The 26,576-nt window shown below is 43.9% G+C and overlaps 1 protein-coding gene across 1 annotated transcript in view; it reads right to left on the bottom strand.

Annotated features, from left to right (window-relative positions):
- The window catches only part of LOC121543941 (neuroendocrine convertase 1-like), a gene marked incomplete at its 3' end in the record, with an annotated part of 171,864 nt that overhangs the window by 15,284 nt on the left and 130,004 nt on the right, over window positions 1–26,576 (bottom strand). The window contains exon 13 of the mRNA XM_045215297.1: window positions 23,033–23,146. Within this exon, the coding sequence (XP_045071232.1) occupies window positions 23,033–23,146 (114 nt within the window). The remainder of the gene's footprint in view (window positions 1–23,032; window positions 23,147–26,576) is intronic.

Below are 26,576 nucleotides of genomic sequence, written 5' to 3'. Positions count from 1 at the left end.
TTTTTATCATCAATTTCTCTCAGCCAATCATCAGTCATTTGTGTAAGTGCTGTGCTTGTTGAATGTCCTTTTCTATAAGCATGCTGAAAGTTTGTTGTCAATTTGTTTACAGTAAAATAGCATTGTATCTGGTCAAACACAATTTTTTCCAATAGTTTACTAAGGGTTGGTAACAGGCTAATTGGTTGGCTGTTTGAGCCAGTAAAGGGGGCTTTACTATTCTTAGGTAGCGGAATGACTTTTGCTTCCCTCCAAGCCTGGGGCACACACATTCTAGTAGGCTTAAATTGAAAATATGGCAAACAGGAGTGGCAATATCGTCTGCTATTATCCTCAGCAATTTTCCATCCAAGTTGTCAGACCCCGGTGGCTTGTCATTGTTAATAGACAACAATCCACACTCACTTTACGGAATTCAAAATTACAATGCTTGTCTTTCATAATTTGGTAAAATATACTTGGATGTGTAGTGTCAGCAATTGTTGCTGGCATGTCTTGCCTAAATTTGCTAATCTTGCCAATGAAAAAATTATTAAAGTAGTTGGCAATATCAGTTGGTTTTGTGTTGAATGAGCCATCTGATACAATGAATGATAGAGCTGAGTTTGCCTTTTTTCCCAAAATTTCATTTAAGGTGCTCCAAAGCTTTTTACTATCATTCTTTATGTCATTTATCCTTGTTTCATAGTGTTGTTTCTTCTTCTTTTTATTCAGTTTAGTCACATGATTTCTCAATTTGCAATACATTTGCCAATTGGTTGTGCAGCCAGACTTATTTGCCATTCCTTTTGCCTCATCCGTCTCAACCATACCATTTTTCAATTCCTCATCAATCCACGGGGATTTAACAGTTTTTACAGTCATTTACTTAATGGGTGCATGCTTATTAGTAACTGGAATAAGCAATTTCTTAAATGTGTCAAGTGCAGTGTCTGTTTGCTCCACATTACACACCACAGACCAACATATATTCTTTACATGAACAACATAGGAATCACTACAAAACTTATTGTATTACCTCTTATACACAATATTAGGCCCAGCCTTTGGAACTTCGGTTTTCCTAGATATGGCTACTATATTGTGATCACTACATCCAATGGATTAGGATACTGCTTTCAAACAAATCTCTGCAGCATTAGTAAAGATATGATCAAAACATGTTGATGATTTAATTCCTGTACTGTTTGTAACCACCCTGGTAGGTTGACTGATAACCTGAACCAGGTTGCAGGCACTGGTTACAGTTTGAAGCTTTCTCTTGAGTGGGCAGCCTGATGACAGCCAGTCAATATTTAAATCACCCAGAAAGTATACCTCTCTATTGATATCACATACATTATCAAGCATTTCACACATGTTATCCAGATATTGACTGTTAGCACTTGGTGGTCTATAGCAGCTTCCCACCAGAATTGGCTTTAGGTGAGGCAGATGAACCTGTAGCCATATTACTTATAATATGAATAATATGCCATTTAGCAGACGCTTTTATCCAAAGCGACTTACAGTCATGCATGCATACATTTTTGTGTATGGGTGGTCCCGGGGATCGAACCCACTACCTTGGCGTTAAAAGCGCCGTGCTCTACCAGCTGAGCTACAGAGGACCACTTCAACAGTATTTAACATGAGATCCTCTCTAATCTTCACAGGAATGTGGTTCTGTAGATAAACAACAACACCTCCACCATTGGCATTTCTATATTTTCTGTAAATGTTATAACCTTGTATTGCTACCCCTGTATCATCAAAGGTATTATCTAAGTGAGTTTCAGAGATAGTCAGAATATGAATGTCATCTGTTACTAGCAAATTATTGACTTCATGAACCTTGTTTCTTAAGCTACATATGTTAACTTGGGCTATTTTGAGCACTTTTCTTCTGGGATGCTTACTTGTTTTTATTGCTTTACTGGGAAGCTTAGCAGCAGTATATGTGCTCATCTTCTTTATGTTAGTGCACGGTGAGCTGCACACAGTGGACTGCCTCCTCGGGTACACCGGCTCAGTGCTAACAGTATAAATCTGGTTATTAGGCACATGATTACTGCACACAATAGCTGTAGGATCAGCAGTGGCATTCAGGGCAGTTAGAGGGACATAAATTAGGTTACTTATATTGTGACTACCGACGCCCCTGATGTAATGTACATTTGCTGAAGCATTTTGACAACTCTGCGTCACAATGGTAGTGATTAGCTGAGCTGGGCTTGGGTCATTGCTAAGTTATTGTCTCAACGCAGCCTTATAATGCTGTGAAAGGATCCAGGAACCCAAATTATTTGGGTGGATCCCATCCTCCTTATAAAACGTGTTTTGTTTCCAAAAGGTATCGAAATTGTCAACAAAAGTTACACCCATTGAGCTGCAATAATCACGTAGCCAGTTGTGAAGAGCAAGAATCCTGCTAAAGCGTTCAATGCCACGATTCAGAGAGGGCACATATGATAGGTTTTTTGTTAGTGTCTAGCAGAGAGTCAATCAGCTCTTTAAAATCCAGTTTCAACTGTTCAGAGCTGCCCTTCATAATGTCATTAAAACCCACATGGACTACGATAGAATCGATTTCCATGTCCTGACATATTACATTCGGGAGCAGCTTAGTAATGTCATTTACTCAAGCTCCGGGATAGGACATTGTTTTTGCACCAGGAACGGTCACATTTCTTACCATGGAGCTGCCCAAAATCACGGCTGGGACGAGGAAATTCGGCCACTCCCACGCTTCACAAGATGCATGCCTCCAACAGATGGAGAAGCCCCGCTCGATCCAGAGCAGGGACGGAAGGCTTCCGCTGTCGACTTCGAAATCGTAGTAGTAGGCATTGCGGCCGCAGACACCCCCAGCGACGAAGGTGCAGGAAGATCAGGCTCCAGTACGGCGAAGCTATTCGTTGTTTGTATCCGCTCCGGGCCTCTCGTTGGGAGTGTAGACTGCTTTGCGGGAGGTCGCTGTCTTCGGCTTCCACGGCTCGTGACATGCGACCATCGTTGATTGCCTTGCTCCTCATGCTGTGCTCCTTCGACGGCGCTATCAGATGGTGGAGCTCCGGGCAACACCGGCCAGTCGGATAACGACAAAACGACAAGGCGGAGATGCATCCAACAAGCGGGAACGCCGCTGTTAAGCAGGCTTCAACCTGTCTCTTGATGGCTAGCAGCTTAGCTTTATTTCATGTTATCTAGAGCGTTGTTGACTGTAACTGTGCTGCTGGCAACAATTGAATGACGCTTTTTTGTCCGAGTTTACTAACACCGGCAATATTCATCTAGTGTTGAGCGTTCGTAAATTCATCAGTTATTCTGCGCTCTGGCACACGGTTGTTAGGCCGAGTGCTGCCGTAACGCTCCCACAACATTCCCAGTGGTAACCTCAGAGGGTGACAAAGAGCTTGTAGTGTAATTAACATCGCTCCATCATTAATCTGCAATAAGTGAAAGTCATTAGTCTGGATGATGGGCCTCTCTCTCTGCCTCTCTCTCTACCTCTCTCTCAGTGTTTCTCCCTTCTCTCTCTCTCTCAGTGAAGTCAGGGAGAAGGAGCTGATTTATAAGTCAATCCGCTGCCTTGCATGGGGCTTGCTCTCTTGTTTTCTCATTCACTTTCTCTCTCTCGCTTTATCTCTCCCCCCCTCCCTCCCTCCCTATCTCCCTCCCACTCTGTCCACCACCTTTTCCACCACTGCAAGAGACAGTAGAGAATGGGGACTGGGGCAGGGGGGTCCGGAGGTGTTACTGACTTTTAACACTCAGAGCCTGGGGGAGTTTGCGTAGGTGGTGGGCAAGGTGCTGTACACCCTCAGCGTCAAGGTTAGACACATCAGGAGCTTAGTGGAAGTGAAGGGGCATCAGTGGCAGGGGGAAGTGGGGTCTGAGAGCATGGCAGGGAACAGGTGGAGGGTGCTCTATAAGCTCCCAGTGCCAAAAAGGTCAGGGGACCTCTCTCTCTCTCGCTCTCTCTATGAAGATGTCTCATTATTGAGACAAAAAGTCTCTCAAAAGTCTCTCAAAGTCACCTGCTATTGATCATTTACATTTTCCTAGATACAGTGGGGAAAAAAAGTATTTAGTCAGCCACCAATTGTGCAAGTTCTCCCACTTAAAAAGATGAGAGAGGCCTGTAATTTTCATCATAGGTACACGTCAACTATGACAGAAAAAATGAGAAAAAAAATCCAGAAAATCACATTGTAGGATTTTTTATGAATTTATTTGCAAATTATGGTGGAAAATAAGTATTTGGTCAATAACAAAAGTTTCTCAATACTTTGTTATATACCCTTTGTTGGCAGTGACACAGGTCAAACGTTTTCTGTAAGTCTTCACAAGGTTTTCACACACTGTTGCTAGTATTTTGGCCCATTCCTCCATGCAGATCTCCTCTAGAGCAGTGATGTTTTGGGGCTGTCGCTGGGCAACACTGACTTTCAACTCCCTCCAAAGATTTTCTATGGGGTTGAGATCTGGAGACTGGCTAGGCCACTCCAGGACCTTGAAATGCTTCTTACGAAGCTACTCCTTCGTTGCCCGGGCGGTGTGTTTGGGATCATTGTCATACTGAAAGACCCAGCCACGTTTCATCTTCAATGCCCTTGCTGATGGAAGGAGGTTTTCACTCAAAATCTCACGATACATGGCCCCATTCATTCTTTCCTTTACACGGATCAGTCGTCCTGGTCCCTTTGCAGAAAAACAGCCCCAAAGCATGATGTTTCCACCCCCATGCTTCACAGTAGGTATGGTGTTCTTTGGATGCAACTCAGCATTCTTTGTCCTCCAAACACGACGAGTTGAGGTTTTACCAAAAAGTTATATTTTGGTTTCATCTGACCATATGACATTCTCCCAATCCTCTTCTGGATCATCCAAATGCACTCTAGCAAACTTCAGACGGGCCTGGACATGTACTGGCTTAAGCAGGGTGACACGTCTTGCACTGCAGGATTTGAGTCCCTGGCGGCGTAGTGTGTTACTGATGGTAGGCTTTGTTACTTTGGTCCCAGCTCTCTGCAGGTCATTTACTAGGTCCCCCCGTGTGGTTCTGGGATTTTTGCTCACCGTTCTTGTGATCATTTTGACCCCACGGGGTGAGATCTTGCGTGGAGCCCCAGATCGAGGGAGATTATCAGTGGTCTTGTATGTCTTCCATTTCCTAATAATTGCTCCCACAGTTGATTTCTTCAAACCAAGCTGCTTACCTATTGCAGATTCAGTCTTCCCAGCCTGGTGCAGGTCTACAATTTTGTTTCTGGTGGCCTTTGACAGCTCTTTGGTCTTGGCCATAGTGGAGTTTGGAGTGTGACTGTTTGAGGTTGTGGACAGGTGTCTTTTATACTGATAACAAGTTCAAACAGGTGCCATTAATACAGGTAACGAGTGGAGGACAGAGGAGCCTCTTAAAGAAGAAGTTACAGGTCTGTGAGAGCCAGAAATCTTGCTTGTTTGTAGGTGACCAAATACTTATTTTCCACCATAATTTGCAAATAAATTCATTAAAAATCCTACAATGTGATTTTCTGGATTTTTTTTCCTCAATTTGTCTGTCATAGTTGACGTGTACCTATGATGAAAATTACAGACCTCTCTCATCTTTTTAAGTGGGAGAACTTGCACAATTGGTGGCTGACTAAATACTTTTTTTCCCCACTGTAAGTCTCCTTGTATAAAGGGATGTTCGCTCTGTCGGTTCATTGAGTGATAGGCCCAGTGACGGATGGTCATTTTGCTGTCCAATATTCTCTCTCTCTCTCTTTCTCTCTCTCTCTCTCAATTCATTAAATGCTTTGTTGGCATGAATGGATGGTTGCCACTGTTGCCAAAGCAATATATATGAAGTATTTAATAAATGAACAATCTCTCTCTCTCTACCCCCATATCTCTCACAGCTCTGTCTATCTATCTGAGGGGGACCAGAGGACCCCCTTCTGTGTCCCCAAACAGCAACAACAGGCTCAATGTACAGAATCTAATCCCACACTATCACCACCACTGAGTCACCAGCCACGACTCTAATATCATTAGCCATGTAGAGGTGCTACTGTAGTCGTCTGGGACAAGATCATTTGGGTTCATTTGAACACTGTGGGCAATATTTATAGGATAGTACTTTTAAACAGTTAAACTTTCAGGTTTAATCTTTGATGTATGACAAGTAAAAAAAAAAAAAGAGAAGAAATCAACATTTCAAACATTGTATCATTGATAGAAAAGACCAGTTCTATTGTAGGCCTGTCTTCTATCCATCGTGCCTTAACACTACAGTGTGTGACTGTGTGGGCTTCTGCTCCTCCTCATAAAACAGAAAGTGTTAGCGACCGGGGCTTGTCACCTCTCTCCTGTTTAGTGATTAAATATACCTTCCTCCCCATTGCCCTGAACCGGGCGCTGTGCAGCTATTAAATCCCAAGCTTCAATAGATCGATCAGGGTTGGCCCCAACTCCACAGCCATAAAACTGCACAGACATATATCTGATAGAAAAAGCAGTAGGAAACAGGTTTACCCACTATAGAACATGATGAAAATGACAGGTTTTATGTCCTGCCACGTCAATAAAATGCTACAGCTGAGCTGAGCTGAGCCTATTTCCAGTGAAACTCCCCACTCAGCCATCAGATGAGATCCCTCGACTAACAGGGGGGATATAATACACTGCACTAGCACACGGAGAAGAAGAATCACCTGACTATAACATAAAACCTGGGTAAAATGTGTTTTTCTTACCCTACATTTTATGCCAAACTTGATATACATATATTTTCACCTTTCTTGAAATAAATTATTAATCAGCAATAACAAAAAAAACATAATTCCTATTGTATAACCATTTGCATTTATTTCATAAGACTTTTACGAAAGGGTATGAATGCAAAACAAAAATCCCAAGAGCTAACGTTAAAACTAAACTTACAAAGTACAAAATGTATTTCAAAATCAACAGATATACCATATGCAGGCAAACTAGATATCCCTAGCCTCCAATAACAAAACAGTCATGTGACCCTGTGATTCTGCCTGTGCTGTATGGTCCCATATGTTCTAATCAACACCCTGGTTCCCCAGTCTGAGCCAAGCTGACGAATGAGTGACAGGCCATCTTCTGTCCACCCAGCACGGGGCATGTAAAACCCTGACCCCCTCCAGACCCCCTGCCTCCCCAGGTATCCAATCTGCAGCCTAGGATTCTCTGCATCCCCTTTCACTCCCCAGTGGCAAGTTCTGCCCTCTCACAACTCTCACGTTATTTTTATCTATTAGGAATCAGGCCCCTTCCCTCACAGTCTCTCCATAGCCCCTCTTTGTAACTGTTGAGGAACCCTTTCACTTTTTGTTCCCCAGACAGTCCTATCCAGGACAGGACCATTCTCTGTTGACATTCACACCATCTGGTTGTGGCGGGGGGAGGTGCTTCCACATGCAGAATGTGAACTCGTCACGCACTTTAAGGTTCGACCCTCACTTTCTTTCTGCAGTCCTTGTCTAAGAAGCATTGATACGGAAGCCTAATATAACTCCATATATCATAACATGTAAAAACACGGAACTAATGACTGGTCAGGGATACAGTCCTCGTGGTCTCTCCCCCCTCTCTCTGCAGTGGTACGTCCTGCTAAGTCCCCAATAGAAGTGGCTCTAAAGAATCACTCAAGCCGGACTAAGCAGCTGCTTTTGAGTTAGGTCATTTTCCCAGGAGCGCGGGAGAGTGGGCATTGGCAGGACCTCAGAAAAAGGACACCATCTGTTCTCCCAGTGAAAAGGTTGGTGACACCTTCTGTGGTACCAACAACCCCTAATTAAGTGGCCAGGAATGCGCCAGCGGCAGAACATGTGATTGGTGGGTTTGGCCCTGCTTATCGCCGCAGTGACACGGCAAGCCCCCACTCCTCACCCCCCTCCTCACCCTCTCCTCACCCCCTCCCCTCCACACATCTGTCTATGTATGGCAGGTAACACTGACAAAACACTGGCAGTATTATGGGCTTGATCCGACTGCTGCACAGACTCTTTCTGATGTGGTTTACGAGCTATTAGCCTAGATTGTGTATTTTTTTATCCGTATGTATCATGATTATCAGCAGTATGTTTTTAATGCAGGGTTGGAGGACCTGACAAATCCCACAATGAACCATCTCTGGTTTCAAACATCTCCCCGAGCTGTGCTACACACAAAATGATTTGATTAACATTGGACTTAAATGAAATAACAAATGGACTCAATTCCACCGATTTTCATCTCACTTACAGCCAAATCCCTCTCTCCAGAAATGTTACTAATTAGGCTTATTAAGTAATTAAGACAAGAGGTCTTAATTAAATCGGTGCCACTGGGACCTATGCAGCGCAAGGCCTTGCCATAAAACACTTTCCTCCATTGTTGGTTTAAATGTTACTTTGTAAGACACACAATGCAATTTATTGGACTGAAATATTGCTGGTTTTCACAGACTTTGTTCACATAGGTCCATAGCAGTATTTGAGACAAGAAAAGCTTTAAAAAAAACTCATCAAGACAGCATTTTACACTCCTTTTAGGTTTCCTTTAAATGGCTTTTGGAGATTTCCAAAAGCCATTTACTGTCAGTGTCCATCTGACAGTAAATTGCAGAGGCAACAATAAGTAGTGCTAAAACCCTCCTCCTGAAATGTCAAGTGAATTACCTTGCAAAGAGTTAAAAGTTTAATGAAATATCTAGCAGGAGAAAATGGGGGGGTAGGGTGGGTTTGGCACAGGCCCTGGTAGAGAGAGAGAGAGAGAGAGAGAGAGAGAGAGAGAGAGAGAGAGAGAGTGCAAACATCCCTTTATACAAGCAGACTTATCTAGGAACATTTTAATGATCAATAGCAGGTGACTTAATTCTTAGCATCCAACATATTTTGATTTGTCACCTGAGTGTTATTCAAACACAAATTTAAAGTGGATTTGAAGATTACATTCTGGGGGACGCTTTTGTTGGATGCACACCAAGCCCCGGTCCCTCTGAAGGCTGGTGCCCTTGTGAGTGAGCATAGTGCTAAAAGCTTGGCAGAAGATTCCATTCAAGGTCCCAAGTGTTTTTCTTTTTTTTTGCTGAGCAAAGTAACTAGTCCTTGATACCATAGATTAGAACACATCTGTCATCTATAGTGTAGTACATGAGCATCAAACATAGTTGAATCTCTCCTTTTTAGTTTATTAAAGTGTCTGATACCCACAGTCATTGGTCTGATATGGAGTTGTGTGTTGTTTTTTTTAACCATGGGGTATTTGGGGTTCATTAGTCCATATAGAGATACATATACTCTTGTTAGCAACTCTCTCCATCAGGCACTTTTTTGGATTTGAAACACTCGGGACAAAGTTATTGGGTGAATTTTTCTCCCTTGGTTATTACTGGTGCAACTCTAGGGCAGCCATATATCCTCAGATTCTGTGTTGACTAATTGTGTGGTATCGCAAATTAACTCTGGATTGGGGGAAAAAACAGGCAACCTTATTTTGAAATTTCTTGTATTTTTCTCTCCCCCTAGCAAAACATCAAAATTGCTACTTAGCATGAATTATACATTAGTGGGGGTGGAGAGCACGGGGTCCCTCTTGCCCGCGGCGCTGTGGGTTTGGGGTGGGGGTGCAGACGCCCGTCCGCACGCCTGCTGCACACCCCCGACCAAGAGAGAGCTCACCCCATCCGCCAACCCACACAAGATATACTAAGAATGATATGTACAGCAGTAGTATATTAGAGTTAGCTATGTCTATAGTGAGCTATAGTATATAAATAAATATGCAATGTGTATAAACAGTGTAAGTAAAATGCAATGTACAGTAGTAGAAATATTAGAATGCACTAAATCGAGATTACAGTATTTAAATACACACAGTATGTACAGCAGTAGTTATATAGGATGAGTAAACATTATTAAAGTGACCAGTGTTCAACGACTCTATGTACATAGGGCAGCAGACTCTAAGGTGTAGGGTTGTGTACCGGGTGGTAGCCGGCTAGTGACAGTGTCTAAGGGGCAGGGTACTGGGCGGGGCCGGCTAGTGATGGCTGTTTAACAGTCTGATGGCCTGGCGATAGAAGCTGTTTTTAATTATCTCGGTCCCAGCTTTGATGCACCTGGACTGTCTCCACCTGCTAGATGGTAGCAGGGTGAACAGGCCATGGCTCGGGTGGCTGAGGTCCTTGATTATCTTCTTGGTCTTCCTGTGACACCGGTGGCTGTAGATGACCTGGAGGGCAGGCAGTGTGCCCCCGATGATGCGTTGGGCTGACCACACCCCCCTCTGGAGAGCTCTGCGGGCGGTGCAGTTGCCGTACCAGGCGTTGATACAGAATGTAGAATGCTCTCTATGGTGCATCTGTAGGTGTTCGTGAGGGTCTTAGGGGCCACGCCAAATTTCTTCAGCCTCCTGAGGTTGAAGAGGTGCTGTTGCACCTTCTTCACCAGTGTGTCAGTGTGGAGGGACCATTTCAGATCCTCAGTGATGTACACGCCAAGGAACTTGAAGCTTTTGATCCTCTCCACTGTGGCCCCGTCGATGTGACACACACACACACACACACATACATACATACACACACACTGATTCAGAGGGGTTGGGCTAAATGTGAAAGACACATTTCGGTTGAATGCATTCAGTTGTACAACTGACTAGGTATCCCCCTTTCCCTTTCCCTACTCAGCCCACTTTATCTACTGCCCCATCAATCAAACACATTCCCTCACACAAACCATGTATGTTGAATATGATCAAACACACATATACACACATACACCCTGACGTTTTATCTCCACACTCACATAATCCATCACATTTACACAGCTACCGCTACACACCGACACAAAACAGACATATTATTTTCTCTCTTTATCCAACTACATATACTTTGGGTACACAAGCAAGAACATATATTTTCTTAGCAAAGAAGCTACATGTACATTCAGTCACATCCAATGTAAAGAAAGAAGACTAGCTGCTGAAGTTGACTGTATTAAGGATAGAAATTGGATCGGCTCTGTGTTTATCCAACACTGTCTAATTCAATATAAACACCCAATCAGGAATCAGGGTCAGAGGTCAACGTCACATCACCACACTGGCCCCCCTTCTCATCTTCCTGCTGCTCATTAAGCCTCCTAATCAACAGGAAAGCCAGTATATCACACACACGATGCACACATACATATGCACAAGCATGCACATGCACACCCATGCATGCGCGCACACACACACACACACACACACACACACACACACACACACACACACACACACACAGGACTCCTCCTTCCTGTCTCCCTCACTAATTAAGTAACAATTACACATAGATTTTTTCATTCATAGGAAATTATATTATTTTGGATCCACTCATATATTATTACATTAAACGATCGTTCTATTAAAAGTGGGATTGTTGCTCTGTGAATGAACCATATCTTTAATTACCTTGCCTCTCTGTAGTAAAACACATACAGTTCAGAGGCTCAGAGTAATTGGCTTGTAGAAAGAAGAAAAAGGTCTCCATAATTAATACATTTATCAGGCTGGCTGTGAGAGTTAGCAGGGTAGAACCGCCTCTGGGCCGGTTTTACAAGTCGACAAGGGAGAGCTCAGACTCTGCCCTGAGACCATAGATTCTCCATATTCATCTGGATTCTATAGACCACACTGAGTTGTGGTGGTATCTATAAATCGTAGAGACCGTAGAGACACCAGTCAGAGTGCAGCAGTGTGTGTGACCTTGTCTTTGTGGTGTCCTATAGGTGGGCTGCTTGCCTGTGTGTGTATGTGTGTGTGTGAGTGACGCAGTGGCCAGTGGCCCTGATAATCTTTATGATAAATCATCCCAGTGCAGCCTGCCTCTACAGCCATGATGACTGACAGCTCTAAATACCTGGGAGGGCAGGGTGGTTTAAAGGCCTCCAGCAGGGGAGTATCAGTCACGGCTCCAACCCGGGACCCCAGTTTCCCTGTGTAAAAGAGCAGCAGCATCCAAAGGCCGCAGTCTCAAATTGCCATTCTAGCTCAGTCTCAAGGCACCATTCTGGCTCTATCTCATGTCACCGTTCTGGCAGCGGTTCAAACCTCACATTGGCTCCCATTCAGGCTTCGTGCTGGCTGGGTTTCAAGGCCCACACTGGGCTGTGCTTCAGCCTCCATTGTGGTTCTATGTGGCTCTGTTTCAGGCAGGGCCCCTTCAGTTTCAGCACCCTGGGATGCTGGCCTCCTGCCCGCGCAGATCAGTGGGAGATCTCAGCAGAGCCCTTTGTTTGGGGTGGCATTTTGCCTTTGTTTTCCTACTCCGCCTGTAATCTAAACACCTAAAGCATCTGACGCTCGACAAATCGGCCCCACAGACGAGGGAGCGGCACAAGACAAATGGCTGGATGCGGTTCAAACCTCCAGGACTGATGGCATCTGACCGGGCCTGACCTCCCAAAGGTTAAAGACGCGTTCACTTACAAAGCAATCAATTATCGGGGCCACGTGGCCCCTTTTAACAAACGCTCCCCTCCCTCGCATCGACAGCCACACTTTTAAAACAGCAAGGCTTATTAATGAGTAACGCTACTGTGGAGACACCCCCCCAATCTACAGTACAGTGTGTGTTACAGTTTCACAATTACAACACAACTCATAAATAAGCAATTTTTTGCCTTCCCTCTATTGTGTATCTGTATCTGCCTTTCGCTTGTTCTACACTCTCTGTTTTCCTCCCTGGGCTCTCTCTCTCCATCAGTATCTTTCTCTTTCTCTGTTTCTCTCTCTCCCCTGTATTTCTGTCTGTGTCTGTATTTTTTTCTCTCTCTCTGTTTTCCTCATGGGCTCTCTCTCCATGTCTCTCGTATCTTTCTCTTATTCTCTCTGTTCTCTCTCCCTGGTCTTTCTATCTCTGTGTCTGTAGTCTCTCCTGGTTTGTGTTGCAGGTTTGTCCTGCTAGCTGAGCTCGGCGGGCCCCTCAGCTGTTCGGCTGTGTTAGTAATTACCATTTCATTAAGAATGACAGTTTCGGGGGTTGAAGCACCATTTCATCGAGGTCTCGTGGGAAAGGCGCTTGCCAAATTTTGTGCGTGAACGGCAATTATCTCTCTATGTCTGCAATTCACCATTTTGTACTTAGTTGCTAGACGACAGCGATGAAATTGAGCAAAGATGTGTCTAGGATGGATAGGCATACAGCAGAGGCCATTCCTGGTTAGCTCAATAGCTTAGAGGTATTAAACTGGAAAAGCTGACTGAAGAACGGCAGAGGGTGCATCATGATCATGTGTGCAAACAGAAATGCTGTGCACCCACAGCAGTAGGTATGCATAATCTCTTGTCACACAGCTATAACTGCATTATGCTAGAATGCAATAGCGCAGTAAGGGATGCTTCTGCATGTCTTTGTATGTGTGTTTTAAGCATGTGAATTTGGGTGATAAGTCCATGATCATGTATGTGTTTCCGTTTACATCCTCTGTGTGTGTCAGTGTGTGTGTGTTTTGTGTGTGTGCGTGTGTGCGTGCGTATGTGAGTGCATGTTTGTGTGTGTACCCACGTACACGTATGTTTGTGCCACTCCCTGAGAACCAGGCAGGAAAGCGCTGGGTGTGAGTTATAGTGACAGGATTCGGAGCTTGTCTGCTGGAAACTGGTTCAGCTCTTCTAATTGCATGTCTACTCTGAATGATGGGACACTTAATTCTTACACATTCCACACAATTGCGTTCCACTAACACGGAGGGAGAGGCAGGTTCCGGGGCCATATGGCGAGGGACACAGGGCCCAGTGAATAAATGGGATATCCCCAGCTCATCCCTAGATCCAGTCAGGGCGATGAAACAGCAGCCCTAATGAAACAGATTCCCACCAACACCCCAGCCTACTGCATGCACCACGAGATGGATAGCTATATGTGTGTGTGTGTGTGTCAGAGGTGTGGACTCGAGTCATGTGACTTGGACTCGAGTCAGACTCGAGTCATGAATTTGATGACTTCAGACTCGACTCGACAAAATGTACAAAGACTTGCAACTCGACTTGGACTTTAACATCAATGACTCGTGACTTGACTTGGACTTGCGCCTTATGACTCGAGAAGACTTGCTACGAGGACTTGTAATGACTTGCAAAGGCTTGCTAAGAGGACTTGAAATGACTCGAAACTAAAATGTAGGACTTTGGACTCGACTTGAGACTTGATGGCTTTGACTTTTGACTCGACTTGGGACTTGCCTCATCTTTGACTCGACTTGACTCGGGACTCGAGGGCAAAGACTTGAGACTTACTTGTGACTTGCATAACAATGACTTTGTCCCACCTCTGGTGTGTGTGTGTGTGTGTGTGTGTGTGTGTACGTGCATGCGTGTGTGCTGCGGCCCAGCAGTGCAGGTAAGCCAGAGGAGCTGTAGGGAGCCTGCTTATTGACGTGACCCTGGAACCTCCAACCCTACCCTCAGCTCCATCCTCTATCCCCAGCCCCACCAGTAGCAGCAGGGAAGGCAGACAAGGGCAGCCCTGCTCTGCTAATGCATTCACCAGCCAGCCCTCATCCAAGCAGGCAAAGCACTTAATTACTTAAATTGATCTTTATTAGCTTCAATTAGAGAGGGACACTGGGGGGAAAACAAGGTCCTGATTCCTGCAGACAGATCACAAGCAGAGGTGAAGGCAGAGGTGGCTCAACTAGCCTCCAACATACACACCCTAAGCCCTAAGCAGGGGTGGAAGATAGGCAGGATACTAGATAGGCATCTTCAGTGGAGCTGCAGTAGGGAGTAGGGATAGGAGAAGGACCCCCCTCTCCCGCCCCTCCACGGTGCCTGTGTTTGTGTTTCTGGGGCGCTGGGTGACCTTTGACCTCGGGCTAATGAGACCGATAACGAGGATTAAAAGGGGGCGACTGGAAGGTGTCTGCGAGGGGGTTTAAACAATTACACTCGGCTGCCAACATGCCTTTTCCTCATGACTCAGGAAATTACAGTCTCTCTCTCCTTTTCTGGCCAACACAAAAGAAAAAGGCTTATGGAAAATAATAAATTATCCGGGGCCACATTAACTTGGATGTAAATCGCTGGGCAATTATGTTTTAATAGGCCTTTAAGAGAATGAGTAATTTGGGGTGATGCTGGTGAGGTTGATCATGGTAACCCATCTCTCTCCCTCTGTGCCAACAGGCCCTGGGCATTGTGTGTCGGTCGAGTGGAAGTGTGTGTATTGTGTGTGTGTGTGTGTCCATGCAGGTGTGTATGTATAAGGGGTTGGAACCTAAATTATTTTCCAATTTTTCCATTCTGAATAGAACCCCTATTTTTTATTTGTTCCGTTACAGTGTTCCCACTAGCATTATAAAGTTCTGAACCGGTTCGAACCAAAAAAAAGGAACGGTTCATACAGTTCCTTTTCAGAATTTTTTTTAACAAGTGAAATCAACATTGTTTTTACATTTAGCTCATTCATTTACTCCACCAATTAGCATGGATAGAGCAGCTTGCTATGGAACGGGTAAACTAGTTGTTTATATGTTTGATTGGTCATATTGGTGCTGGAGTGAGATACAACTGAAATTTCACAGGTGGGGAGAGAGCGAGAGAGAGGGGTGGACATGTAGGAGGCATAATGAATTACATAATTGTGGTCCTCTGTAGCTCAATTGGTAGAGCATGGCGCTTGTAACGCCAGGGTAGTGGGTTAGATCCCCGGGACCACCCATACGTGAACATTTATGCACACATGACTGTAAGTCGCTTTGGAGAAAAGCGTCTGCTAAATGGCATCTTATATTTTAATTATATACTAGACATTAGGATTATTGTAAAAAAATGTATAATAATAACATTATTAACCGGTTCTCAAGATTTGAAAATAATGGTTCCGGAACACTAGAGATCACTTTCATTTCCCAGTTCTGTTTCCATTCCTCGAAAAATTTAGTTATTTTCTGGCATTTGGTTCTGTTCCCTAAACCGGTTCCAACCCCTGGTATGTACAGCAGGGGCGCAACTTTGGTTTTAGAGGTGGGGGGGAAATAATATATATATATTTTTTTATCCAGTCGGATACACTCCAAACAGCCTACCCGACCGCTCGGAGGCGTCCGCATGGTCCTAAAGCACACCGTTGCCTCGTTTTGTATCACATTCCAATGATTTTTGGTATCAACCAAAAAGAACATTGTGTCTGTGTTGTAAACAGTACAAAAATAGAGTTAGCAAGCTAGCTACCAGCAGTTTGAGTTAGCTAGCTACGTTAGCTGATGGAAAGAACAGGAGCTCGTTACACACAGCATTGCGCTTGACATTAGTTTGAAATGTACATAGCTAGCTATCTGTGCACAACGGATTAACTGGAATCTCAAATCACAGATTCTACATGGCTAGCTAGTTAGATAACTACTAGGCTAGCTAGCTAACGTTAGCAAGCTAGCTAACTAGTTGTCTGTATTTTGCTTGCTATACTAGTTAGCTAGTTGTGAACTGGTGGTGAAATTAGCCAGCTAGCAATGCTGGGATAATTTACTCAAACATGTTAGTTCATTAATCAACTGTTGATATAGCTGAGAACACTCAACTCTGTTCTCTTATATCGAGGCAGAGTTGAGTTTTGATAACGTCGCAGGATTTGCTTGCAACAACCTGTCTAAATGACTATAGCCCCGTAGTACGCACATCTGTCACCTGTAGCTCAGTTGGTAGAGCATGGCGCTTGCAACGCTAGGGTTGTGGGTTCGTTTCCCACAGGGGGCCAGTATGAAAATGTATGCAATCACTAACTGTAAGTCGCTCTGAATAAGAGCGTCTGCTAAATGACTAAAATGTAAAATGTAATAAAACTGGGGGGGACAAAAATGCAATTTCAGAATGTGGGGGGACCCCGTCCCCAGTGAAAGTTGCGCCCCTGATGTACAGTATGTGTGTTTTTGTTAGTATGTGTGTGTGATTCAATCGTCCCCCTCCCCTGTCTTGTTCCAAAACATTGATGAGCCTGGAAAGGTGAGCGTGACCCTACACAGTGCCCTCTGACCTCTAACCTCTGCCCTAGACAGTGACCTGTGAAATATCAATGTGTGTGTTGGCCCTGCAGGGCTGCTGCTGGGTGTAGAGGGATCAGGATCAATGTGAGGAGAGATCACTACAGACAGACCCACCTAGTGGAACACTAACTAATGAGACTGGCCAAGAACACTCACACAGCAGGGCAGACAGCAGGGAGGACAGAGAGCAGAACAGACAGAACAGAGAATGGGGAGGGAGGGAGGGAGGGAGGGAGGGAGGGAGGAGAGAATTTAATTGTTTTCTTCAAAGAACAAGCTAGTCTGTATCCATAGTAAACTGTACAAGCACAGTGATGCAGTGGCACACATTTATATTGAGTCAATACTCACAAAGTGTATCAAATACCATCAAACCTGATCATCTCAAATTGTTCCAAATTGTGATGTAACTGTATAGATATTTGCATGATTTCACATTAAAGCTTCACATTTACGGCCTCCCGAGTGGCGCAGCGGTCTAAGGCACTGCATCGCAGTGCTTGAGGTGTCACTACAGACCCGGGTTCGATCCCAGGCTGTGTCACAACCGGCCGTGACCGGGAGTCCCATAGGGCAGCGCACAATTGGCCCAGCGTCGTCCGGGTTAGGGGAGGGTTTGGACGGGGGGGCTTTACTTGGGTCATCGCGCTCTTGTGGCGGGCTGGGCTCCTGCAGATTGACTTCAGTTGTCAGTTGAACAGTGTTTACTCTGACACATTGGTGCATCTGGCTTCCGGGTTAAGCAGGTGAGTGATAAGAAGCGTGGTTTGGAGGACACATGACTCGACCTTCGCCTCTCCCGGGAGTTGCAGTGATGAGACAAGATCGTAATTGGAAATCACGAAAAAGAGGGTAAAAAACCAAATATTCACATTTCCTAATTGTCATTAATTTAGATTCTCCCCTTCTATAGAATGTTTTCATAATCACTTTTACCTCTGATTACCCCCCACTCACAATTATATAAATATCGCATGTTTTTCTTTACACTACAGGATATGGTCAAGCAAACCTATATATTTCTGGATGTACTGTATCTGTATAATCACCTCAAAATACTTCACAACAAAACAAGACCATATGCACATCCATTCCACTTGGGGAGCCACCAGTCACAGAGATGTGAATTCTGATTAGTCATTTATCAAACTGCTCACTTTCATCCATTACTGTCAACACTGTGAAGGCACTTAAAGGACTACTTTACTACAACGCCTCTGAATATGCAAATTTAACAGACTATATTTCAGTACTTAAAGAACTCTCCGTGTTTAGTTTTCAATCAAGCTTCTCATATTATTCTCTTAGGTTTCTGAGGAGGGCAATTTGCGCAAACATCAGGAGTTTCGTTTTAAAATAACCAAGCTAGCAAGAAAATCGTTTTTCTTTTGTGGTAAAGCATCCTCCCAGCCCGTAACCCCCCTAAAAGTGTGTCCTCAATGACATGAGTGCCAGTTGTACACAAGCCCATTGCAATACAGGCCCAGACCAAGCCACACACACAATTAAACATTATTCTCAGATTTAATTAAAAGAGACTTGATACTCAAAGTACTCACAACTTTTATTCTCATGTTGAAACTGTTAAATGGGAGAAAAATATTTGATGCCATAGTTTATCAGTTTGTCTGCAACATCCCCTTAACCAGGAATACATTGTGCTTTCTAACAGTATTTCTATGGTCTGCATTCTATCCTCTATCCTCTATCCTAGATATTCCTGTTCTAGTGTGTCCATGGTTCTGCTGTCTGTGTGAGGGTTTTTTATAGCCCCCCCCACCCCCCCCCCCACCCCACCACAAACACACACACCTCCCTCTCCCTCCCCCTGTCCCCCTCCAGCTGCTCTGTCACCCATGTCGCCAAGGGGAGAAGGAGAACGTGGCGTTTCCCTGGATCAAAAATTTACGAGCAATTAAAAAGGCAGGCGACGCGGAGCATCCATCAGCCAGTGCTGCTGCCAGGATGGGTGAAGGGGCCGCAGTAAACCACACGCTATATACTTTTATATCTGTTTTCTCTCCAAAGAGGGAAGGTTATGGCAAAATTATGTTTTACGGTCCACAGTTCTACAGGGATGTAGACATCTTTCATGAAACGCTGTCTTGGAGGTCACAGCCCGAGGGAGGGAGGAAAGACAGAGAGGAGTGTGTGTGCTGTGTTGTGTTGTGTGTGTGTGTGTGTGTGTGTGTGTGTGTGTTTTGTATTGATGTGTATGTCTAGTGAGTTATAAGATACAAAACAAGGAGGCTCTTAGTGTGTGTGTAACAGATATGTACCATCCTATGGTCCATTAGTTACTATGGGAAGAGTGACCCGATTACCCTGTTGTTGTTTAAGAGGACACAATTCAAACGTGCTCCTCTTCATTCAAAGACACACACACACACACACACACACACACAAACACAAATGCACACACACACACAAATGCACGCACACACACGTAAACACACACACACACACACATAAAAATGCACACACAAACAAATGCACACACGCATACACACACGCAAAGATACATTACCACTAATACACAAAAATGCACACCAACTCTCATGCATCACCACATTCTCTCTCTATTTCTGTCTCTCACTTTTTCTGGCTGCTTGCGACAAGCCTAGACTCATTTGCATCCTTAATTGCATTGTAATGTACTTTTAATTTGAAAACAGAGGCAATTAATTATTTTGATATGGAACAAAATGCAGCAAATGTAAACATTCTAATAGTTCTCCAAGAGCGGAGCATCATTTTTCAAAAAGGGGGATTGGAATCTTATCTCATTTTTTATTTCATAGTTTTTTTTTATACCATTTCGCTGCTCATTCTCCTTGATATTCACTTTGTCTTTGCAGGGAAGGCACCGATTTCTTTGATCTTTTCTCTCTGTTATTTTCCATCTAATCTTCCACGGTATAATTACAATAGTTTCACCTATTCTATCCAAAGAGATTAAACGAAATTAAGCCTGTTTGGACGTGCTGTGCTTTGGACTGTATCCACCCCAACTTGCTATTTCTGGGTCAGACACTTCAAGTGAAGATACTAACCAGAGATACATTTTTCCACTGTCAACCACATGATCAATAGGTGTCAGTGTTCAAAGGAATACAAAGCTGTATTAGCGGGTGCCAGAGCAGCTTAATTTGTATGGACCCGGGCTTGCACTGACACTGTCAACCCATTGCACAATGAAATAGGATGGATGCATGTTATTTCTTGCTCTTTTTCTCCAGCTCCATCACTCTCACTATTGCTTCCCCTCCCCTTCTTTCAATCTCTACCCCCTTCTCTCTCTGCGCCTCCTTCTGCCTCTCTCACTCTGCGCCTCCTTTTCCGCTTCCTCTTTCTCCCTCTTTCTTTCTCTCGCTCCAGAGGGAGCAGGCAACTCACTGACATCCCAGCAGGCCTAGCAACAGCCAATAAATTATGAGTGACAAGTCTTTAGACCAATAAAAGCGCTGCCATATTTCATGCACAGTAAATCTGAATGCAGATTGCGCTGGCGTGTGGCGGCTGACATGTTTATTGTCACCGTGGCGATGGGAGCTGGGGGTCGGTCTCCGACATCAGCGTTTCTAAAGCTCTGTAGTCTATGCGGAGGTCACACAGATGGATTTCTGGGTATACACTCGCCCCCCTTTCTCCTCTACATCAACCTATTCAACAACTATTCTATCGCAGCCCTAGAAGCCATGCAGTTGCTCCTATCACAACAGCCATCTGTCCTCAATACAGTACACACATGTCCCCAATGAAACCTTTAGCCTACCTTGTTAAACTAAACCACAAACTACACAAACACCATACGTACACAACACGTACACATCATTCATGCACAGAAATACTCCTCCCAACACAGCTATAACTCAGCTATAACCTCGCTATAACCCTGTCCAGGCCCAAAGACAATCGTTCCTGAAAAGTGAACTGATCCTCAGAGAACCAGAGGAAAAAACCCATCCCAGATCCTACTCCCTACCCAACAGACTTCCTTATACCTAAACCTCTTTGTGAAGACTCATACATTCCCCATCTTTCATGTGTTATGTGAATTTGTGATCTTGTTTCTGTTTCGCTAACCGTGTTTTTCAATCATCTTTCATATACTTTACCATCTTAGAATAAAACTGTTCTTGACCTGAAGAAAACATGTTTATGTGAATGAGGAAACAGCCAGCATCATCACACTCTCCCCTAATTTCTACTGCAACACAATATCTCCTCTTAGCCTCATCTTAACCTAAGATATGTTGTATTTTATCACCATCTCCTAACAACTGTACCCATTTTAAGTGACCCTAAACCCATGCACTGCTCTGACGGTCTTTATCCACGCAATAAACCATTAGTTGTAATTACTGAGAACAGTGCAACAATATGATCAGGGCATTACCAATCACCTACATTTATGTATTTCAACAACCGTCTTGTGATGAATCATTATAATCTAATTTAATATATTCTTCTCAGAGAAATAGACTGGTTATAATCTGTATTACATATCGCCGAGAGAGAGAGAGAAGGAAGGAGAGAGAGAAAGAAAGAAATGCAGTATAAAGATGGAGACAAAAAGACAGATAGAAAGAAAGATAGAGTACAGAGATGAAAGGAGAGAGTGACTGATAAAGATGCAGTGAGAGAGGGAGAGAGATTGCGAGAGAGAGAGAGATGAGGAGAGAGAGAGAAAATACATTACAGCTCTATGACTGATTACTGCGATGCCATTGCCCGACTGACATTGTAAAGGCGTTGTAAACGCGTTGTAAAAGCATTTATACGACGTCTGGAGGAGCCTGGCGCTTAAAGCATCTCTCACTCTGATTCTCGCCTCGTACATTAGGAGAGAGAGCTTTCATTTTCCTGAGCCCTGCTCGGTGCAGTGAATCAGAGCATCCATACATGCTCAGACACACTCGTCAGACACATGCAGGGTGACACTAACAATGCAACTTCTCCCCTGCCAAAATCACTTATTCCCAAGTCATAAACGGGTGTCTGTTTTACAATGTGGGTGTAATATCACTAGTATGGTGTAGTGTCTGAGGTATATGTATGTTGTCTGTAGTGTAGGTTGTGATGTGTAGGGTACAGGTGTTGTCTGTGGGACTGTTTGGCTGTAGCGTGTGTGTTTTCCATAGGTGTGTGGTGTCTGTAACATGTGTCCCTGGTTTGTATGTGTGTGTTTCTGTGCGTGTGTGCATGCGTCTATGTGTCATGTTCATGATATGTCAATGGCTGTAGTATGTGCGTTGTTTGTAGGCTACAGTCAGTGTTGGGGGTAATGTGTTACAAAAGAAACATGTTACGTAATCACATTACTTTTATGAGTAACGGAGTAAAGTAGCGTTACCTTTTCAAATTGGGTAATATTATTACAGTTACTTTCAGAATCATATCTCTACGGGGCACGTTTCCATTATCCGATCTCGACTTAATTTAGTTCTTGAGCGCGCAGAGAATGGCTGTTTATAGAAACCTCTGATATTTGCTATTGATCGCTTCTTTGATACCAAAGCCCATTGCCGTCTAGTGGCAAGTGTGCCATCTATACATCTCTATGGGTCCGTGTACGTGCGGCCTATAAACAGAACTGGCGGCTTGAGAGAAAGATTTTGAATGAAAAGATAGTAAATCTGTACAGATGTTTGGCTTACAGTATATTTGGATAATTAAGCAGCACTTCTAGAGTAGCACAGGAAAGCAGTGCCACAGATGAAAGGAGAGACTATTGATCAAACCTGAGTTAGTAAGTAGCTCGTCTTGCTCCCCCCGACAGTCAAACAAACTGTGAGAGTTTTTGATTTTTTCAGGAAAGTAACGCAAGTAATATAATGAGTAATATAACGCATTACTTTCCACACAAAGTAAGATTGTATAGTAACGCATTACTTTTGTTAAATGCAACGAATAATATATGTAATACATACATTTGTCAAGTAACTAATCCCAACACTGGCTACAGTACAGTATATGTGGTATACATGATGTGTGTGGTATGTTTACACCGTGTGTGTAACTAGTACCTGTCATGGATGTGGTACCCTGCTCCGTTGACACTCCATCCTGGCTCTTTGGGGTCGGGGACCTTGGCTGTCATGGCGATCAGATGCTGCACATCCCTCCACGTCAAGTCAGGACTGGGAAGATAAAGACGAATATCATCAAATACATGAATGTACAATATGTGTGTTGTACACTACATCAAACCACAGCAAGAAGCCTTCATTCCTTTATGATACTCCTGATATTCCCTTATGATGAGATCTAGAGGGAGTTGAACATGTAGACATACACAGAAACACATGTAGGCTATAAACGAGTTGGTATGAAACACATGTATATTTGGCTTAGCATAGAAAGTGGACAAACACATGCACATTCCCACACACGTGACAATATACACATGATTTGGGCCTGCCATTGTGCCCATTACTGCACATCCTCTACAAGTCAAATAATCTGTTTAAGTCATTTCGAGCTTAATAACGTCGGCGAAAACTGTGAATTCAACAAAGTACGTTGGAGACGTAACAAAGGGGCTGGCGAAAAGAATGAATGGAGGAGACATTTAATCCCGAGCAGGGTATTCTAATACAGCAGACTCAAGTGTCATGTCAAGCAATATACTAATGGAATCCAATTAAGACCTTTAAACTGCACAGAGAGCTAGAGGATATTAGCTCCATTTTCTCTAACAAAAGACCAAAGGGTCGTCAAGAAGAGCCTTTTCAGGATATAAAAAGCATAAAGGAAATTGGGTTTTCTCCCTTTATCCCTCATTATTGCTGGCTAAGAAAATAGACTTGAATGGAAGTTAAAAACTGCGTTGACCACCCATTTCTAACATTATGTTCTAGGGCTAACTAGCAAAGGTGTCAGCTTCGACAGCCAAAGAGAAGCTGTCATGTCTGCTACGCAAAGGCACAACAAAGTTGATTAAAGGTGGTTAATATGGCTGTGGCGAGTGCCGTGTCAAGCTCACATACTGTACACATTGGTGTCCTTTACATAACATGATCTGCTTGTAGCTAAACTGTACTATGTCCAACTACAATGTCCCAGTGTTTCGGGTTTCAAAATAGTGGCTTGTAAACAAATCCCGTTTAGACAACAAGCATGTGTTTGAATTGTGGAATGAGGTTCTACCTGCTCAATACAACTGTCATTTTACATTTACATTTATGTAATTTAGCAGACACTCTTATCCAGAGCGACATACAGACAGTGCAGTCATATGACAAGAACATCCGTAATGCAACACCCATTTGTTGTGCTGGAAGACGTAATCTATGGGTAGGAAATATCAGGCACAGTTCAACCATATCATTCCAATCACATATAGGGGGAAAAGGCCGAAATGCATTTTACAATTTACAATAGAAATAGAAAACAAAACAAACAAAAAACTGGCAACCAGCAAGTGCAACTGGCGAGTGCTACAGTACACCATAGGAGTAATACCACTAATAATAGAAAATATAAAAAATAAAACAAAAGGAGAGCACAGCACACACAATTATTTTAAGCTTTGATTTCAAAGGGATCCAGAGTGGGGAGCTGGGCTTTGTACTTTTGAAATGTTGCTCACAGTGTGTGTGTGTGTGTGTGTGTGTGTGTGCGTGTGTGTGTGTATGTGTATGTGTATGTGCTGTATTAAATATAGGTAGTACCGTGACGTGATTCGGTTAGCGTGCACTTCCCCTCACGCCCCCTCCACCTCCCCTCCTCCACCCCCTACCCCTCCGGTGAAATCAGAGAAGCCCCCCCGGCCCCGGCTGGTTTGCATAAAGCAAACTAAATTACATTTGCTTTGCTAAATCAAAGCTTGTATGGTATTCCAAGCTGCTCTCTCTGGGACAAATTACTTCAAACGGCCTCCTTTGTATCATAACAGAATAAAAAAATCAGCCCAATCAGCGCCTCTCCAAAACCCTCGACTTGGGAATTAATTATTGAACCCTTGCGCGGGTTTCTCTGTCTCCTAGCACACAGTGACACAGATCTATTTATTTGTAAAAGGGCATTTTGCTCTTAAAAACACACTATTGGCTGGGAACCTGATTTACTTTCGCTCTCTCTCTCTCTCTCTCTCTCTCTCTCTCTCTCTCTCTCTCTCGCTCTCTCTCTCTCTCTCTCTCGCTCTCTCTCTCTCTCTCTCTCGCTCTTTCATTCTCTCTGTTTTGGCACCACATCTCTGTTTTCCCCCTACAGGCATGAGTAGGGTTTGGCCCACAGCAGAAACAGCCTCAGAAAGCTCAGAAGACCTCCTGGCATTTTACCCAGGACAGCCAGAGACAGAACTACTAAATATGCCCCCAAACCCCCCATAGCACACACCCTCTGTCCACTTGCCAAGCCCCACAAACCCTCCCAAACCCTGGGCAGACATCTGAGTGCGTGAACACACAACTGTTTACAAATCCCCAGTTAATAGGATCACCCCTCATTGAGTTGACTGCTCTGATGCGTCTGATGTAATGTATTAGCTGTATGATAGTCAGTGTGCTGGGCAGATCAATAACCCTAGCCTTCTTATTACTCCACTGTGTACTGTTACTCCTCTTTACTGCTGCTGGTTAGGAATAGGATGCTTGTTTAACGGTGTAGGGTGTGAGTGTGTGTGCGTGCATGTGTGTCTCTCTCTGTGTGTGTGTTTGTGTGTGTGTATATGTTTTCGAGTGTGTCTCTAGCTAGCTGGTATAACTGTGTTTCCAATTAAGTTGAACCACAGGCCGGATCAATGCGGCCCCTCTGTGTGTAGGAATGAGCAGCCCTGGGCCCTCGGAGCATGCCCACAAATAATTTATCACACACACAGAGTATGGGCAGGGGGGAGAGGGGGGTGGGGGGAAGAGCCACAAGGACAGAGTGTCCAGCCCACTTGAGGAAGCTATGGAGCAGGAATAGAGAGAGGGAGAGAGAGAGAGGAAAAGAGAGAGAGAGAGAATATGAGAGAGAGAGAGAGAGAAAGGTCAAGACCCACAGGAATAACACTGTCGCTGTTAAATAATTTACATGAAGACAGAGCAAATCAACAATAAACAATTTAAGGGGAAAAATAAAAACTTCGGTAAGTACAGAGGTTGAGGGAAAGAAAGTAATAAAAGTGCTGATATATATATACAGTGGGGAAAAAAATATTTAGTCAGCCACCAATTGTGCAAGTTCTCCCACTTAAAAAGATGAGAGAGGCCTGTCATTTTCATCATAGGTACACGTCAACTATGACAGACAAATTGAGAAAAAAAAATCCAGAAAATCACATTGTAGGATTTTTAATGAATTTATTTGCAAAGTATGGTGGAAAATAAGTATTTGGTCACCTACAAACAAGCAAGATTTCTGGCTCTCACAGACCTGTAACTTCTTCTTTAAGAGGCTCCTCTGTCCTCCACTCGTTACCTGTATTAATGGCACCTGTTTGAACTTGTTATCAGTATAAAAGACACCTGTCCACAACCTCAAACAGTCACACTCCAAACTCCACTATGGTCGAGACCAAAGAGCTGTCAAAGGACACCAGAAACAAAATTGTAGACCTGCACCAGGCTGGGAAGACTGAATCTG

The sequence above is a fragment of the Coregonus clupeaformis genome, unplaced genomic scaffold (assembly GCF_020615455.1).
Source record: "Coregonus clupeaformis isolate EN_2021a unplaced genomic scaffold, ASM2061545v1 scaf0419, whole genome shotgun sequence".
In the NCBI taxonomy this organism is placed as follows: Eukaryota; Metazoa; Chordata; class Actinopteri; order Salmoniformes; family Salmonidae; genus Coregonus; species Coregonus clupeaformis.
The sequence above is the reverse complement of the archived record's forward strand: the minus strand, read 5'-3'. Positions and strand labels throughout refer to the sequence as shown.